Genomic DNA, 16813 nt, shown 5'->3' on the forward strand with positions numbered 1-16813 from the left:
GGTCCGGAAACCAGGGAAGACGTCCCCCCACCCCCGATACGGGTGAGGGCGCATCTTCATGCTGAAGGAGCTTTGTCCGCGGGTCTGGAGAAGCCCCCTCTTGGCTTGCCAGACCAGGTTCGTTTGGATCCTCCAGAAGAGGCCCTGAAAGGCTTCAAGCTCTTGGTCAGTCAACCCTGAGGGACAAAAAAAACGTCTTATGAGCCGCGAAGGAGGATCAACATCTACGACGAGGTTCCTTGCCCTCAGTAGCCTGCGGAAGAAAAGTACTCTTTCCCCCTGTGAGACCTTTAATGATGTCATCCAGGATAGCCCCAAACAGGCGATCCCCTTGAAAGGGGAGATCAGTCAAGGCCTTTTTAGAATTCTGATCTGCAGACCAGCATTTAAGCCAAAAGAGATGCCGAACCAGCCAGAGTGTACATATTGCGGACCAAAGCCTCTGCCTTCCTGTCAGCCGGATCCTTAAAGTAACAGGTAATGCCTAGTAAATCGCTTAGGGACCCCAAGGGGACGCTTAGGTCGTCCCCACTCTTTTGCGACAATTCTGTCAAAATAGGTGGGGAAAGGAAACACCTTTGCCGCTCTGGAAGGCTTGTGAGCGCCAATGGGAACTTGCGCCTCCGTCGCAGCTGCGTCCTCAATCTTCATGGTCTCACGCACAGATACAGTTAGTGCTTCCACCAATGCTTTTTCATGCGTGGTTGCAGATGTGGAGGAATCATCCTCACTATCTGAGGATTCTGGACGTGTGGTCGCACAGCAGGGTGACCCACGTCCACCGCTGCCGAATCAGATTCAGGATCTGATAAGACAGATGAAGGAGGGGAAGGCGGGGGCGCTTTTTGCTATCCCATCGCTCGAAAACCACCTCCACCTGGGACACAAATTACTCCAGGACTGCCGTCAGTGCATGGATGGATGGTTCGGACCCAGCATCCTCAGAGAGGGGGTCAGGTGGGGAGATGTGCTCCAAAGACTCCATGAGCCACCAGGGGGACCCCACAAAAGGTGTAAAACACTGCAAGGGACAACCCCCACCGCACTGGCAGCACCACCCGGTCGCTAGGCAGAAGCACTAAGCGATCCCAGCAAAGAGGGAGAGAACCCCACCAGACTCACCACCCAGCAGAAACAGGCACCTGCAGCCACCAGGATAATCTACACTCCACGTCTGATGATCAGGAAGAGAAAAGATCCAGGTGTGAGCACCAGGGGATGAGAATGGGCTTCCACCGCCGAAATTGCCACCCACAGGGCTCCACTGTCATGGCCACCGCTATTTTCAAACCACCGCAAAATAGCTGCCAGACTACACAAACATGGCCGCCGTGCAAAGGAATACACAGGTTACAGCAAAATGGCGGCCCAGCGCGGTACTGCAAGGTTTTCAGGGTCCCTGGAGGGATCCCTAGGCCTCAAGGACAGACCCAGGCAGGACGGGGAGCCCTGGCAGGAGCCTCCACCAGGTACAACCCCCCCCCCCCCGGCTCCCATCGCTAGCACAGCACCCTGCCTCCACCCCAGGTGGTGTACAAGACCACCCACCCACCCAGCCCCCACATAAATGGAAAGGGGGTAGGATGGGGGACAGATGAAAGGGGGGTGCCTGATGGGAAGGAGGGGGACCCAGGGGTCGCCTTTCCCATGGAGGGGCCCACGTCCACCCCAAAACCCTCCAGGGGGAGGGGGGGACAGCTACTCACCATACCAGGAACCAGACGGGCACCGTTCCAGACAGAACCCCTCGAAAATCAAAATGGGGGGATGTCAGCTAGGAGGAACGCTGTGACTCAGGCCGAGCCCCGGTCGTATACGACCTTGCGAGCCGTTTAACTCGAAGGCTGACCTAGTGTGGAGCTGAACCACTGGATCTAGATTATCCAGCCCATCGCCCAGTCCGGCAGTTGATTGTAGATCTCACAGGAAAAACCAGGAGAAAAAATTTGCCAGGACTAGAGATCCCAGCAAGGAACTAAGTCCTTACTCCTGACTAGTCAGAAAAACACTGAGTAACTATAGAAGGGAGAGGGTGTATACCCCCTGGGACTGCCCATAGGCGTAGCCAGAGTCTTTTTCTGCCTAGTGTCCTATTCCTGTAGGAGGCAGTATAACCCAATGGTTATGAAGATCAGGAGCGGTGTCCGTCAATGAACGAAAGAGTAAAGATGATTTGATATAGCACACTACATTTGAAAACTTGAAGAGGAACGTATTAAAATGAGATCTTACATACTATCCATACATATTGTAAACCCCCTTGCTTGTGATATAAACATGAACAATAAGTGAATAATTCTGCCCAGTGATCTTGCTCATTAATGCTAGATAAATGGTTAATCGGATGCACAAACCATATTTCCATAATAATTTTAAATAAAAAAGTGGACAGTTTACCCAAAGCTACTAATTGGGTTTACTGTTCCATATTACCAGCAAAGGAAAGATAAAACCTAATTAGCTGCTATTGGGCACAGCTCTAATTTTCTCAAGATTTTATTATCTTTTATATTAAGTAAACTGGTAGAATACTATGAACTGGACCTGCACCTTTGCTCCTAGGCAGTCCCTATTCGTTGATTAAAGAATATAGCTACACTATCTTGAATACATTCTACGTGTATAAACAGTTGGAATTAGTACCTACAAATCTTATACGAAGTATGGCAACAAATTTAAATGGTAATGACTTGTTATAAATACAACCATACAACCTATGGCAAAATATACATAATGTGACAAACTGTGGAGGAAAAATTGCTCATGGCTTCAAAGCTCGTCAATAGTTAGTCCAAGGCCTGGCTGGTACTAATGTGAAGTGACTGCATTGCGTGAATGTTCAAGAGGAAGTTGACGTCTTTAGCCTCTATAATTCACTGTGTATCACAGTCTCATTACTGTACTTTAGGATATAAGTTCCTAGGGTAAAAATGTGCACTAAAAAAATTGTAAAAAGTCACTGAAAGACTCTGCTTATTTAGCTTTTTTATCATGGTTACCTGTAATAATAGAAAGTACACTTAACCTGGTTGTGTATATAAGCAGGACCTTCATGTTTTTTTCATCTGCAGCAAGAAGTTGCTTCAAACTTTTATAGCATGTTTAAAAAATATTGCATTCCACAAGAAAAAAAAAATCACTGAATTAGATCAAACCATGATGAATAATTTCAAGATTTCCAGAAAAACTGGAAATCAGCTGTTTACCTGAGGCTCTTCTATTTATTAACATAGAATGGTTCCCTCCCAAATGCTGAACAATTACACAATGAGCCTTGAACACGAACATAACATTCAGCAACAAAATACTCTTACAACAAAAATGCACCTTTATCAATAAAATCAGTACTGGTCATTCAAGAAGCTATAAAACAAGCCTGTTGCATATCATCCACAGATTTATGGGAACAATAAAAAGGTAAATACACTCAGACTTGCAATACAGTTCCAAGCAGAATATAATGGGTTGATCAGCAGTAGCAAGATCTCTCTGGCATAGTTTATGTCTTGTTCCCACCTAACTATAGTTTTGATTAATCCCTACACAGGATCAGCACAAACTAAGCTTTCCAGCATACCATTTTTTGAAAAGCCATGCTCATTTTTTACTAGGCATGTTGTATATACAAGTGACTCTGTGCTGACAAGGTAATTTTAGGCAAACCTGACAGTTCTTTTGAACTACTTAAATTAAAAATTCTATGAAAGAAATAATTTTTAAAGCAAACGCATATGCCTTTACTAGTATTAGAGTTAAAATTCTGTAGGGTGCTTGTTTTGGCTTTATTAACCGGAAAATGCTCTTCTTTACACCCAAGGGGCCCTGGGTACACTCTGGATCTTAAAGCAGAACTCTGATTTCACTGATAAACTGTATCCCCAGAGATAAGCCCCAACCTGATATTCAACCAGATCACTTCAACAACTGATAACAAATGTAAAATATCAGACAAAAAATGAATTGTAATGGTCCCCTGCGCTAAAAAGAGAAAGTGGACCACCTATCTGGGATATCCACACTTGAATTCCCAAATTAAGGTGGATTGCTGCTACTTGAAGTAAAACGAATAATATTGCAACACCAACTAATCTTAATAGAGAAACTGGCATCCCCTTTGAGAAAGTCGGAATAGACTTAACATGTCAGGGCGTGACCATACGGCAACCGGAAGTACATTGTGGTGACGAACGGACATCCCTGCGGTTTACTCCTTCAGCGTGGAGAGGTCGTGAGTACCCGGGATGGTTGTGGGAGTCATCCAGCCTGATGTGATTGATGTATTTGGTTTGATGGGCTTAAGCCCCCATTCACACGGGGGCGACGCTACTTCGCACCGCGACCTCCGAGGTCGCGGTGCGAGCAGCGCGCCGCTACCTCGGAGCGGCCGCCACGGACTTCGTAACATTGAAGTCTATGGCGGTCGCCTCCTGGTCGCCCCAAAGAAGCTCCGGACCCTTTTTCTGAGTCGGAGCGACTTGTGTCGTTCCTATCAGAACGGGTCCGCAGCTTCCCTATGGGAGGCGATCTGCGGCGACCTGTGAGGCGACCAGGTCGCCTCACAGGTCGCCCCAGTGTGAACGGGGGCTTAATCAAGCATGTGTTTCGTGAGTACACACTTTGTAAAATCAAAATAAAGACTGATTTTATTTATAAACAGTATCACACTAGCGGGGTTGTTATTCTGTTTACATATGCCCATGAGGATAACGGTGTGGTACTGAGGAGGAGGATGTGTATCCTGTTGGGAAGGACATAATTTTAATGCAGAGGATTTGTCTGACCCGGAATAAAGAGCCATTTTAATAAGCGAGCAAGCCCTGTCCATGAGAGTGGGGGGGGGGGGGGGCAGATATCTCTGGTGAGTGTCCAATTCCCTTGGGGTGACCAGCACTCTGGTGGAGGCTTAGAAGGTGTTCCCTTTTTATAGGACTGCACAAGTGAGACTATTGGACTTTTTCTCCCTCACCTTGAATTTGGAGTTGATCCAGATATGGACTCTGCTTTGTGATGGCACTTTTGTGATAGACTGTTTCCTCCGCATTACACTCTCCTGTGTGCAATTACTTGCTTATGGGCCATTGTAATTAAAAGTTATACTATATGTTTATATATGACCAAAATGTGATTGCGCCACTGATGCCAGTTTCTCTATTAAGATTAGTTGGTGCTGCAACAACTGATAACAGTTTACTTCTCGGACTGCGGGATAATGTGTGACTAGGGCTTGGCCTAACAGGTAGGATTTATCTCTGAAAGCTAGGTTCTAGTGACAGGGTATCCTAGGGCTACCCAGAAATACAGAAGAGCAAGCATCTTGCAGACTTTTAACTCTAGAACTAGCAAAGGCTGATAGGTTTGCATTAATAATTATTGTTTCTTCAGTGCATTTTATATGTATAAATGTGTTTAAAAAGGAATAAATTAACTAGGGTTTGCTGTATGTACATTTAAGCACCTAACATGTCTTCAGTTATTACCAAGCAATGGATGCGTAAACAGTTAGAATAGACTGAAATGTAATCAAAAGGAATTAGGTTAATGTGCTGTGAGTTGAACTGTTCTTCACATAAAGCATAGCTATTTGTCACTTGTGCAGTTCATGTCCTAAACTACGCAGCAGATTTTGTTATTGCTGACTAGCCAGGTTAACTTCTTGTTGGCACTCACCTCTTTTAGAAATCTCTTTTGTAACACGCTGATCTGTCTAAAAGAGGTTACTCTAAAGTGCTGCGCAGCTAAAAATTCTTGTATAGTTTAGGCCTGAAGGTGTATCTCAAGAGTGACTATACATTTTGCTATTTTGTTTGCATGCCGTTTCCTCTAAATGTTTTAACATGAATGAGAACTTATGTTTCTCACTAAGGCAAGCCATACATGCATAGATTTTTTTCATTTAGCCTGAGACCAAAACAAGAGAAACAGCGTTCATGGAGCAATCTCTGCTGCCAGCTATTCTATTCATTACCCAAACAGTGACTGCATCTGACTGGATGAAGTGACTGTTTGGCTGACAACTTTCCAACTGGCTCCTTTAAATTTTTTGCCAAAGTTTGGTGAGCCAGGTGGGGCTGATAGGGCCACCCACAGCTAGAATTTCGGTTGATTTGGCAAGAATCAGCCGAAATTTGAGCTGTGTATGGCCAGTATAAGAAGTGCTAAGATGCATTTCAAATTGGACACCAAGACCTTATGTGAACATATAAATACAGATTTTTTTCTTTGCAGACCTGGTCCTATCTGGAATGAACATCAGACAGTCAGTTTGTATATTTGAAAGACTTGTATTTATATTTTATGTATATTCCTGGTATATTTAAAATTTTTTGGCTACAGGACATAATTGCTTATTTACATGAATGCAAGGATCTGCCGTGTTTATCCACTTGGGAGGCATAGGTGATACATGTAGGCAGACTGGTAAAACCAATAACAGGCTGACGACTAAATAGATCTGCATCTTGATGCCATCCCAGTGTGTACAACCATGTGGGACGGATGCACGGCTATGAAAGCAACAAAAGTGTTCAAAGCCGTGCATCAGTCCCACTCCGATTTACACACAGGGAGGTGGGTGAAGATTCATGTATCCGTCATCCTGTCGTTTACTGTAACGGGTTGTCCACACTCAGCTGCATGGACCACCTGTGCTTTCTGGGCAGATATATACGGCCCTCTGCATGGGTGTACAGATCCATGCTCCTGTGTGAATTACACCTTAATGAGCTGCCGGAGCTGGAAGTATGCAGACTAGCAATCTTTTTCTGCATAAGATTTAAATTTAGAACTTGCTACCCTTCATCCATATTTGTTATGATAAAGTCAAATATAAACACATTTGTTTTTCCAGTATTCTCCAAATTGAACAAGGTATTACCTTTAGTTTCCAGTGTGACTGGGTCTGAGTATTCCCCAGCTACAGCTTTGTTACATGCTCGTACTCTAAAGTTCATATATTTTGAGTCAAACTTCAAACCTGAATGTGAACATAATAAAGAAGATGTAGGTAGAAAGATAAACAGTACAGGAAAATTCTGCTTGATTTCATCATAGCTCACCATGCTGCAAATATGACTATATTGTCATAAATGACTATATTGTTAAACTGGAAGGAACAATTGTAGTCATGTCCCATACATTTCTGTCTATTGTTTGTGAATTTCACCATGTCTGTGAAGACTGATAAATTAATAACCATACAAAGAGATTCCATCAATATGGGACTTTAAAGGGCAAACATTTCTTTGAAAAGTAATATAATAAGGGTAAAGTGAGAGAAAAAGAAAAAAAGAAGAAATGTCTTTAAAGATCATTTTTTTTTTGACACAGACAATTAAAATGTAACCTGCAGAAATGCTAGGTTCGGACAAACAATTTAAAATACAATGCGGTTAACATTTTTATAAAAACACTGGCATTCAAAAAAGCGACTGAAAGTGACAAAAATGGCAACTACCCTTGGTCGTCATGACATCCGCATCTAGCGTGGGTGGATGGGTGACGCAGGCCGTGATCACGAGACCTCAATCATGCTGCGCATGCGCACTGCACTCATGTGGCGGGTCACGTCACGGGGCGGCGCCGGGTGATGTTTCCAACTAGTATGAAGGTGTTTGCGGTGACGGCGGGTGCCACGGTATCTAGGGGGCGGTTTCTTTTTAACTTTGTCCTACAGCTGTGAATACTCACCTCCTAATTATACCCGAGGTAATCCCTTATAAATACGAATGAACCCTTACTACCAATACCTCTGCTATTTGGTAGCTGTTGGTCATCTCACCTGACTCCCGATCACCACCAGGTAAAAATAAGGATTTTACCATTTATAGGAGAGGGCTTATGGGTTACCTGGGACTGTTTTTATACAAGCTTCCAAGATCTAGCTTATATTGCCAGCTCTTGAAGTTTAAGAACCTTTGAAATAACACTAATACATAGTGTTGATATATGTTTAACATTAGATCCTAGTGGGACAACAGTCACTACCTTTTTGATGAATGGTCTGGCCCTGGTGTTCCAATCAGTACTTCATGCCTAAGGGGATATGTAAGTGTGACCTTTCTTGCTTTGTATGTGAGCAGCAATTTGAGTTTTTCTCTGTAGTTAAAGGGTAACTCCACTTTCATTGGGAAAAAAAAATAGCAAATAAAGAAAAAACAATATAGCATATACAATTGTGACACAAATCATACTGTAATTGAATGTTATTAAAAATTACATTTCCTTTTCAATCTGCAGCTGTTATATTTTTCTGAAAATGCAATGCAATATGGCTAGCTGAAGCTGTTCTGTACACAGAATGTATACTGACCACACCTCAGAAACATAATTTCCTGCTTGTGTGATTGGCTCACCAATTTTCCCAGAAGTCTGCCTAAGATATAAGTCAGATTTCTGGCATCCCCTGCAACAAAAATGTAATTTTTGGTGAGATACTCCCAATAGGAACACGTCTAAAGGGATGCAGGCCCAGCAGCTTTTCTCATTAGAGCTCAGCAGCTTCCACAGCTGACAGATAATTATGAAACCACTCCCATTTGACCCACTCAGCACAGAGGGACAAACAAAGATTTCTTCAGAATAACAAATGTAGGAATCTGCAATAAAGTTTGTTACAATCCTTGCAATGTACAGAGATCACCCAGAGGGCAATGTTTTTTCTCAACAAAAGTAGAGTTACTCTTTAAGACTAGTGTCTAGATTAAGTCTTTTTATGCCTATTAGAATCTCATATACTGATGAAGATTTAATCTTCTCTGCCCCTTGTGGACACCCGGATATTCCTTCCTGGTATGTGGTGCTCCTGGGAGCTTTATTGGCTGCAGCCTTGCATGAGTTGTTACTGTTGGTTTTAATTGTATGCGGTTTTACGAGTCAACAAGCTCTGTTTTTTCTAAGGTATGCACAGCTCAGATAATGTTAGATAATTATCTTCCATATAATATGTTATTACCTCTAAATATATATGATTTAGGTACCTGTTTAATGAGATTTTTTTTTTTTATTTCTTAGACTTGTGTATATAGAATCACATTTCTAGACCCCTGAGGAAGAGAAAGACCTCATCTCGAAAAGCGTTGGGTCTCAGCTGCTTACGTTTTTGAGCAGTGCTTTTTGAATGTCAGTGTTTGTATGAAAATGTTAACCGCATTGTATTTTAAATTGTTTGTCTGAACTGTTGGTGTGTAGTCTGCAGGTTACATTTTAATTTTCTATGTCAAATAAAATTGATCTTTTGAGAAATGTCTTCTTTTTCTCTCACTTCACCTTTATTATATTACTTTTCAAAGCAATTCTTGCCCTTTAAAGTCCCATATTGAGGAAATCTCTTTGTATGGTTATTCATGTAGGGATGTGGGCTACATTGTTTCTAATTGGCTCCAGTTAAGGCAATTGATAGGAAATTAATAGGAATATTAACATTTTATACACAGTATAAGTAATCAAAAAAAGTGTACACTTCACTTAGACCTGAAGATGGGGAAGGAATTATGTATAGGACATGCAGCCCAACTGTCCAGGGCTTTTGTTCTCATTCTGACATTGCCCAAATAGCCCATATCACACACTGTGCACTCTCTTTTGACTGTTAGAAATGTGGTGTTATTTCATTTAACTGATTGGTTTTTCTACACAATCACCTAAAAATCCTTGCTCTGGGATACCATAGAGCTGCTGTACATAGCCTCCTAAAAACATCATAGCACCCTGCCTCAGTACTTAATTATCGAGTCCTCAGCACAAATGCAAGTATTGGGCTGGATTTTGATAAGTAGGTGTATATTAATATGCGCTAAGTGGTGAATATTAGTCTGGAGGAGTAGGCAATCCTGGGTAGGTTGCATTTGCCCCGAGTAAGGCCCACACGTGATGCAGAACCTCCATGATTAAAAGAACTGAAATCCAATAAATTAAAGAGGAGCTCCAGTTTCCTATGTAAAAATTAAAAGTCAGTAGGAACAGTTTTTGTAGCTGCTGACTTTTAATAAACAGCCACTTAACTGTCCCACGATCCAGCGCTGTGCTCGGCCCAGCTGTTTTTACTAGGGACAGACCGATATGGCTTTTTCAGGGCCGATACCGATATTTTGGTCACAACATATGGGTATTGGCCAATATGGGCAGATATTTTGTACATTTAAAGTTTTGAAAAATAAAGACAATTTTTGACACAAATCTGGTACTGAACATGTTAATTATTGTTTAATGCTTAATGGCTGGCTTGCTGGCACCCTGTGGTGGGTGACTGGCTGGCACCCTGTGGTGGGTGGCTGACTGGCTGGCTCCCTGTGGTGGGTGGCTGGCTTGCTGGCACCCTGTGGTGGATGGCTGGCTCCCTGCGGTGGGTGGCTGGCACCCTGTGGTGGGTGGCTGGCTAGCACCCTATGGTGGATGGCTGGCTGGCACAATGTGGTGGGTGGGTGGCTGGCACCCTGTGGTAGGTGGGTGGATGCCACAGGGGCTGTGGGTGGCTGGATGGTACAGGGCCTGTGAGCGGCTGAGTGGTACAGTGCCTGTGGCTGGCTGGTACAGGGCCTGTGAGTGGCTGGCTGTCTGGCACCCTGTCTGTGGGTGGCTGGCTGTCTGCCACCCTGTGGTGGGTGGGTGGCTGGCTGGCACCCTGTGGTGGGTGGCTGGCTGGCACCCTATGGTGGATGGCTGGCTGGCACAATGTGGTGGGTGGGTGGCTGGCTGGCTGGCACCCTGTGGTAGGTGGGTGGATGCCACAGGGGCTGTGGGTGGCTGGATGGTACAGGGCCTGTGGGCGGCTGAGTGGTACAGTGTCTGTGGCTGGCTGGTACAGGGCCTGTGGGTGGCTGGCTGTCTGGCACCCTGTCTGTGGGTGGCTGGCTGTCTGCTACCCTGTGGTGGGTGGGTGGCTGGCTGGCACCTGTGGTGGGTGGGTGGCTGGCTGGCACAGGCCCTGTGGGTGGCTGGCTGGTAAAGGGCCTGTGGGTGGGTTGGTGGGTGTCTGGTACAGTGCCTGTGGCTGGCTGGTACAGGGCTTGTGGGTGGCTGGCTGGCTGGTACAGAGCCTGTGGGTGGCTGGCTGGCTCGCTGGTACAGTGCCTGTAGCTAGCTGGTACAGGGCCTGTGGATGTGGGTGGCTGGCTGGCTGGCACTGGGCTGCTGTGGGTGGGTGTATGGCTGTGATACACTTCCACGAGACTAGTCCCGACTCCAGATGAGGCTGTCCAAGGCGAGCGAGGTGGCCTAAGAAGGCAGAATGACGTCACAAAAATATCAGCAATATCGGCCAGTTCCAGGGCCGATACCGATATATCGGGGAAAGTGCATATTGGCCACCAATATATCGGCCTTGCCGATAATCGGTCTATCCCTAGTTTTTACCCTGTGTGTCTCTTTCCCCTTTTTGGTGGCTGGCTGGCACAATGTGGTGGGTGGGTGGCTGGCTGGCACCCTGTGGTAGGTGGGTGGATGCCACAGGGGCTGTGGGTGGCTGGATGGTACAGGGCCTGTGGGCGGCTGAGTGGTACAGTGCCTGTGGCTGGCTGGTACAGGGCCTGTGGGTGGCTGGCTGTCTGGCACCCTGTCTGTGGGTTGCTGGCTGTCTGCCACCCTGTGGTGGGTGGGTGGCTGGCTGGCACCTGTGGTGGGTGGGTGGCTGGCTGGCACAGGCCCTGTGGTGGCTGGCTGGTAAAGGGCCTGTGGGTGGGTTGGTGGGTGTCTGGTACAGTGCCTGTGGCTGGCTGGTACAGGGCTTGTGGGTGGCTGGCTGGCTGGTACAGAGCCTGTAGCTAGCTGGTACAGGGCCTGTGGATGTGGGTGGCTGGCTGGCACTGGGCAGCTGTGGGTGGGTGTATGGCTGTGATACACTTCCACGAGACTAGTCCCGACTCCAGATGAGGCTGTCCAAGGCGAGGGAGGTGGCCTAAGAAGGCAGAATGACGTCACAAAAATATCAGCAATATCGGCCAGTTCCAGGGCCGATACCGATATATCGGGGAAAGTGCATATTGGCCACCAATATATCGGCCTTGCCGATAATCGGTCTATCCCTAGTTTTTACCCTGTGTGTCTCTTTCCCCTTTTTGGTGGAGCTCCGCTTTAAAGGGTGGGCCAGGCACAGTAAGGTTGGGAAGGAAAGGATTAGATGATGCTGGATATCCTGCAAGGAAATGAGACGGGCTTTATCTTAATTGTTGCAGCTTCTAATGCATACTACGAAAAGTTTATAGAGTGCAGTAAAGTCAGAATAAGCAACTTCAGTACTGGAGAAGAGCCTGTACAACTAAGGAAGACTGAAAGAAAGGCTGCAATTTGGATTTAAAGGATAACACTAATAAAAGTACACTTAAATTAATATTAAGCACTTAGTTTTTAAGCATTTTCAGCATCTTTAAATCTACGCCCAGGTTCCTGTATAAGCAGATGTCATGACCACTGCCTCTGAGGGTGTAAGTTCACGGTCCCCCACCCAAGCTGCTAAATCGAAAAACAAATTAAGTCACACCTACCAGAAAGTGTATGTTCTGTGCCCTTTATATTATCTACTGTTTCCCAGCATCTCTCATCTTTAACCCTTGGAAGTCCATCGTAGTTTGTTTTCCTATATTCCAGAACATAATGGTCGATTTTGTTATCTTCTTCAGGCATTTGCCATGATACTGTCACACAATTGTCAGCCACCATACAGTCTGCTGAGTCAATCTCAGGTGCTTTAGGCACTAAATGATGAAAAACAGGATGTTAAGGGTCATTTATGTACACCAGTGACACCTATAGAGAAATGGATACAAGTTTATAAAATATACAACTGTATTAACTCGTTATAATTGCTTTTTGAAGAAGTGTTTTAAGCTGGGCTGCATCACACAATGAAACATCGAGCAGCTTTTATGAGAAAACTTCAGAACTACCCAATGGCTCTTTTCAAACAGTTGATGGGTGGAGCTGTGAGTTGTGCTATCTTTGTTGGTCTTTACTGCACACTGAATAAAAGGGCAAACAGTTGATGGGTGGAGCTGTGAGTTGTGCTATCTTTGTTGGTCTTTACTGCACACTAGATTAAGGCTGGGTTCACACTGCTCCGACATGGAAGTCGCATGACTTCCGATCTGACTTTGCCCTGTGACTTCAGGACTGACTTTTTTAGATCTGACATGATCAGATGATTGCGTACTTTGACCAATCAAAAAATTATTTTGGCTCTGGTATGGATGAAACCTCACGCCAAATTAATCGAAAAAAAAAAAAAAACCGCGTAGGGTCCCTTTGGGTCTGGTATGGCTCTTAAAGAGGGGAATCTCACGCCAAAATTAAAAAATGGCAAGACCAAATGGATTATGAAACCCCATGCAAAAAAAATAATGGCGTGGGGTTCCCCCTAAGTTCCATTCCCTTATCTGAGCATGTAGCCCGGTACGTTATAAAAAAGGGGGGTGGGGAGCGAGCGCCCCCCTTTCTGAACTATACCAGGCCACATGCCCTAAACATGGGGGGGGTGCTTTGGGGCAGGGGGGGGCTCTGCCAAAGCACCTTGTCTCCATGTTGATGGGGACAGGGGCCTATTCCCCTCAACCCTGGCCGGGGATTGTGGGGGTCTGTGGGCAGGGGGGGCTTTTTGGAATCTGGCAAAACTGGCCAGATCCCAGCCCCCCCTATGTGAATGAGTATGGGGTACATTGTACCCCTAACCATTCGTTAAAAAAAAAAAAATAGCAGTGTAGTGTTACAAAAAACAAGAGACGGTTTTTGACAAGTCCTTTATTAAAAATGAAGAATGTCCCCCATCGTAGCTCCAACGTGAATTACGATGTCTTCTTTCTCTGGTTCCTCCACTGATGTCTTCCTCCTCTGGTTCCTCCACTGATGTCTCCTTCCTCTGGTTCCTCCGCCGCTGACCGCCGTTCTGTGAGCTCCCATGTCTGTCAGCTCTTATATAGCTATGGTGGCTGGCCATGCGGTGACGTCACCCTGAGACCCCCACCCCCTTGTGAGGTCACAGACCCATCAGAGATTGAGTATTTTTTTATTTTCAGTGGGTCAGCGGCAGAGGAAAATGACAATGGTGAAGGAGCCGGAGAAAGAAGACATCGTGATTCACATTGGAGCTACGATGTGGGACGTTCATTTATAATAAAGGAGTTGTTAAAAACGGTCTCTTGTTTTTTGTAACACTACATTGCTTCTTTTTTGGTGAAAGGGTAGGAGTACTCATTCACACAGGAGGAGGCCAGGATCCAGGGGTCCCCTTTCTTAAAGGGGGCTTCCAGATTCTGATAAGCCCCCTGCCTGCAGACCCCCACGACCACCAGCCAGGGTTGTGGGGAAGAGGCCACCCACCCCTCAATGTTGAGGGCATGTGGCTGGTATGGTTTAGGAGGAGGGGTTGCTTGATCCCCCCCCCCTTTCCTGACCTGCTGGTATGCATGCTTGGAAAAGGGTCTGGTACGGATTTTTGGGGGTTTCCTTTGATCTGGTATGGTCTTGGGGGGACCCCAATTTTTATTTTTTTTAGTTTTCAGGTATGGTCTTGGGGGGACCCCAATTTTTTTTTTTTTTTTTTTTAGTTTTGGCATGGGGTTCCTTCTCAAGATCCCTAACAGACTTAAAGGGTCTGGTATGGATTTGGGGGGGACCCCACAGTGTTTAAGGGGATTTTACATTGCTAACATTGCATACATTTGATCTCAGAGCATAAGTCGCATTCCACAAGTCTAATCAGTTAGGATGATGATCCAATTTGAATGTGACTTACATTTAAATCAATGGGCTAAAATTGTGCTCTAGTCGGACCAAAGTCATACAGGAACCTTTTTCAAAGTCAGACCGACGCAAGTCGGACCAGTTAAGACGGCTCTCATAGGGAACCATTGATTTTGACATGTCATGCGACTTGTGCTCTCAAAGTCGGAGCACATGTCGGACCAGTGTGAACCGGCCCTAAGGGTAGATAAACCTTTTAATCAAAAACTGGGTCCATGGGTTTTCATCTAAAATACTTTATGAGCTATGACATTGTCTATGAACAAACCATATTGCTCCTAGTAATCAATTGGTATTACGAATAAGAAGAGTTGTTAGAAGACACAATTATTCATTTACACTTTACTCTCGAAAAGAAGAACCGAACAGTGCGACACACAAATATAAAGAAATCTTTGCCAGAAATTCCAGTCAATGCTGTTTCGTGGAATTTGCAGCATCTTTAATTTTTAAAGGACGAGGACAGAGAAGGTCGTCTGACTAATCCTATATACTGTTGCAGCATTAGCATAAGCACTTCTGCAGAACATGAACAGTTCATCAGATCCAGAATACAACAAGAGTGTAATCAATTATTTATATATTACGTGCAGATGGTTTACTTTTCATCAATGCCAATAATTAAATAAATAGTGTAGCGCAAAAATAAAAATCCCTATGAGTGTATAATTCTAGAAATATTGGTGACAATCCCAAATTATACTGTGTATAATATAAATAAATATTAATTGTTTAAAAAATAAATAATGCGGTGTGTACCATATTCTATAAATACCAAATCGATAAATGATGTATACTCAGTGCTAAATAAATACTTGACATCAATAATGGATTAATACATCAAACTGTAAGGTGCTATGTGCTGGTACGATACCGGTATATCGATATTCCTTAATATTGCAATATGTGCTTACTATGTCCTCTCATGCAAAAAAAGAATATATAAATAATAATTGTGGTCAATATCAAATATAGTCCATAAAGTGCTTAGAAAAATGTTAGAGTTATAAGTCCATAGTGAATAGTTAGTGCCAAGTGCTTATAAATAGTCCTCTGATTGTGCTCTGGCCACCAAGTGTGTGGCTGTGTTCCCAACCAGTGTGCGTGACCGATGTGTCACAAAACCTTCTCACTCCGTGCACCCCCTTGTGATTGGGCGCTCACCTTAAGTAAGAGATATATAAACCCAGAACGTGGTCAGTGGTTCCTCCTCAATGACAATTCTCCTCACTTCCACTCAGACCCTGATAGTTCACTGGCAGCGCCTTCCTACATGTACCTCCGACTCTCCAAAGGGGGCGATGTTGTATGTCATGTGGAAAAACACCTCCAAAATCCCCCTGAGGAAGACACAAGGTCCCTGTCTCGTCACGCGTAAGGGAGGGGCTAGGACGGACGGAGCGTTGCACCGAGTGTAGGTGAGACTGTCAGGCGGACCAGCGAGGACGGTCGTATAACCAAGGCGGCTCCCATCAGGAAGGTATCCGGAGGTTATCCAGCAGACGGTTTATGGCGATTCATAGGTGCATGTATGCACCTTAAAATGTGAGTGTACATACTTTTATTCTACATAAAATAAAGTTTTAAAAGGCATAAGCACTATTTGGAGCTGTTTTTATTTAGCACATATATCATTTATCGATTTGGTATTTATAGAATATGGTACACACCGCATTATTTATATTTTAAACAATTAGTATTTATTTATATTATACACAGTATAATTTGGGATTGTCACCAATATTTCTAGAATTATACACTCATAGGGATTTTTATTTTTGCGCAACACTATTTATTTAATTATTAGCACTGTGCACTGAGGAGTGAGGTGTTTGCAGCAGCATAAAAATCTAGAATAGGGGGGTAGCTCGCAGAACTCTACATAGCTTACTTTTCATCAATGGTTTGAGAATTCCTAAACTGGAAAACATTATACTAACAGAATATGCAAAAACATTTTTAGTATATAGTAATGCCAAAGGGTAAGGAATGACATATGCCCTTGATTGCATTGTAGCAAGCAAAATTACCGATACTTAGATAAAAGCCTGATTCTCAAGAGAGCATCATTACAGTATTGTGGCAA

General features: G+C 44.4%; 1 protein-coding gene across 5 annotated transcripts in view; it reads right to left on the minus strand.

The window, feature by feature from the left end:
- The window catches only part of FSD1L (fibronectin type III and SPRY domain containing 1 like), a 153816-nt gene that overhangs the window by 57419 nt on the left and 79584 nt on the right, over positions 1-16813 (minus strand). For all 5 annotated transcript variants that reach the window (XR_014225833.1, XM_082270803.1, XM_082270804.1 and 2 more), the window contains exons 7-8: positions 12477-12686; positions 6875-6973 (exon numbers count right to left, since the gene is read on the minus strand). Coding sequence is in view for 4 of the 5 variants with exons in the window: in XM_082270803.1 (XP_082126929.1) it covers positions 6875-6973; positions 12477-12686 (309 nt within the window). In the remaining variant the exon portion in view is untranslated. The remainder of the gene's footprint in view (positions 1-6874; positions 6974-12476; positions 12687-16813) is intronic.

Source organism: Pelophylax lessonae (assembly GCF_965119305.1).
Source record: "Pelophylax lessonae genome assembly, chromosome: 1".
In the NCBI taxonomy this organism is placed as follows: Eukaryota; Metazoa; Chordata; class Amphibia; order Anura; family Ranidae; genus Pelophylax; species Pelophylax lessonae.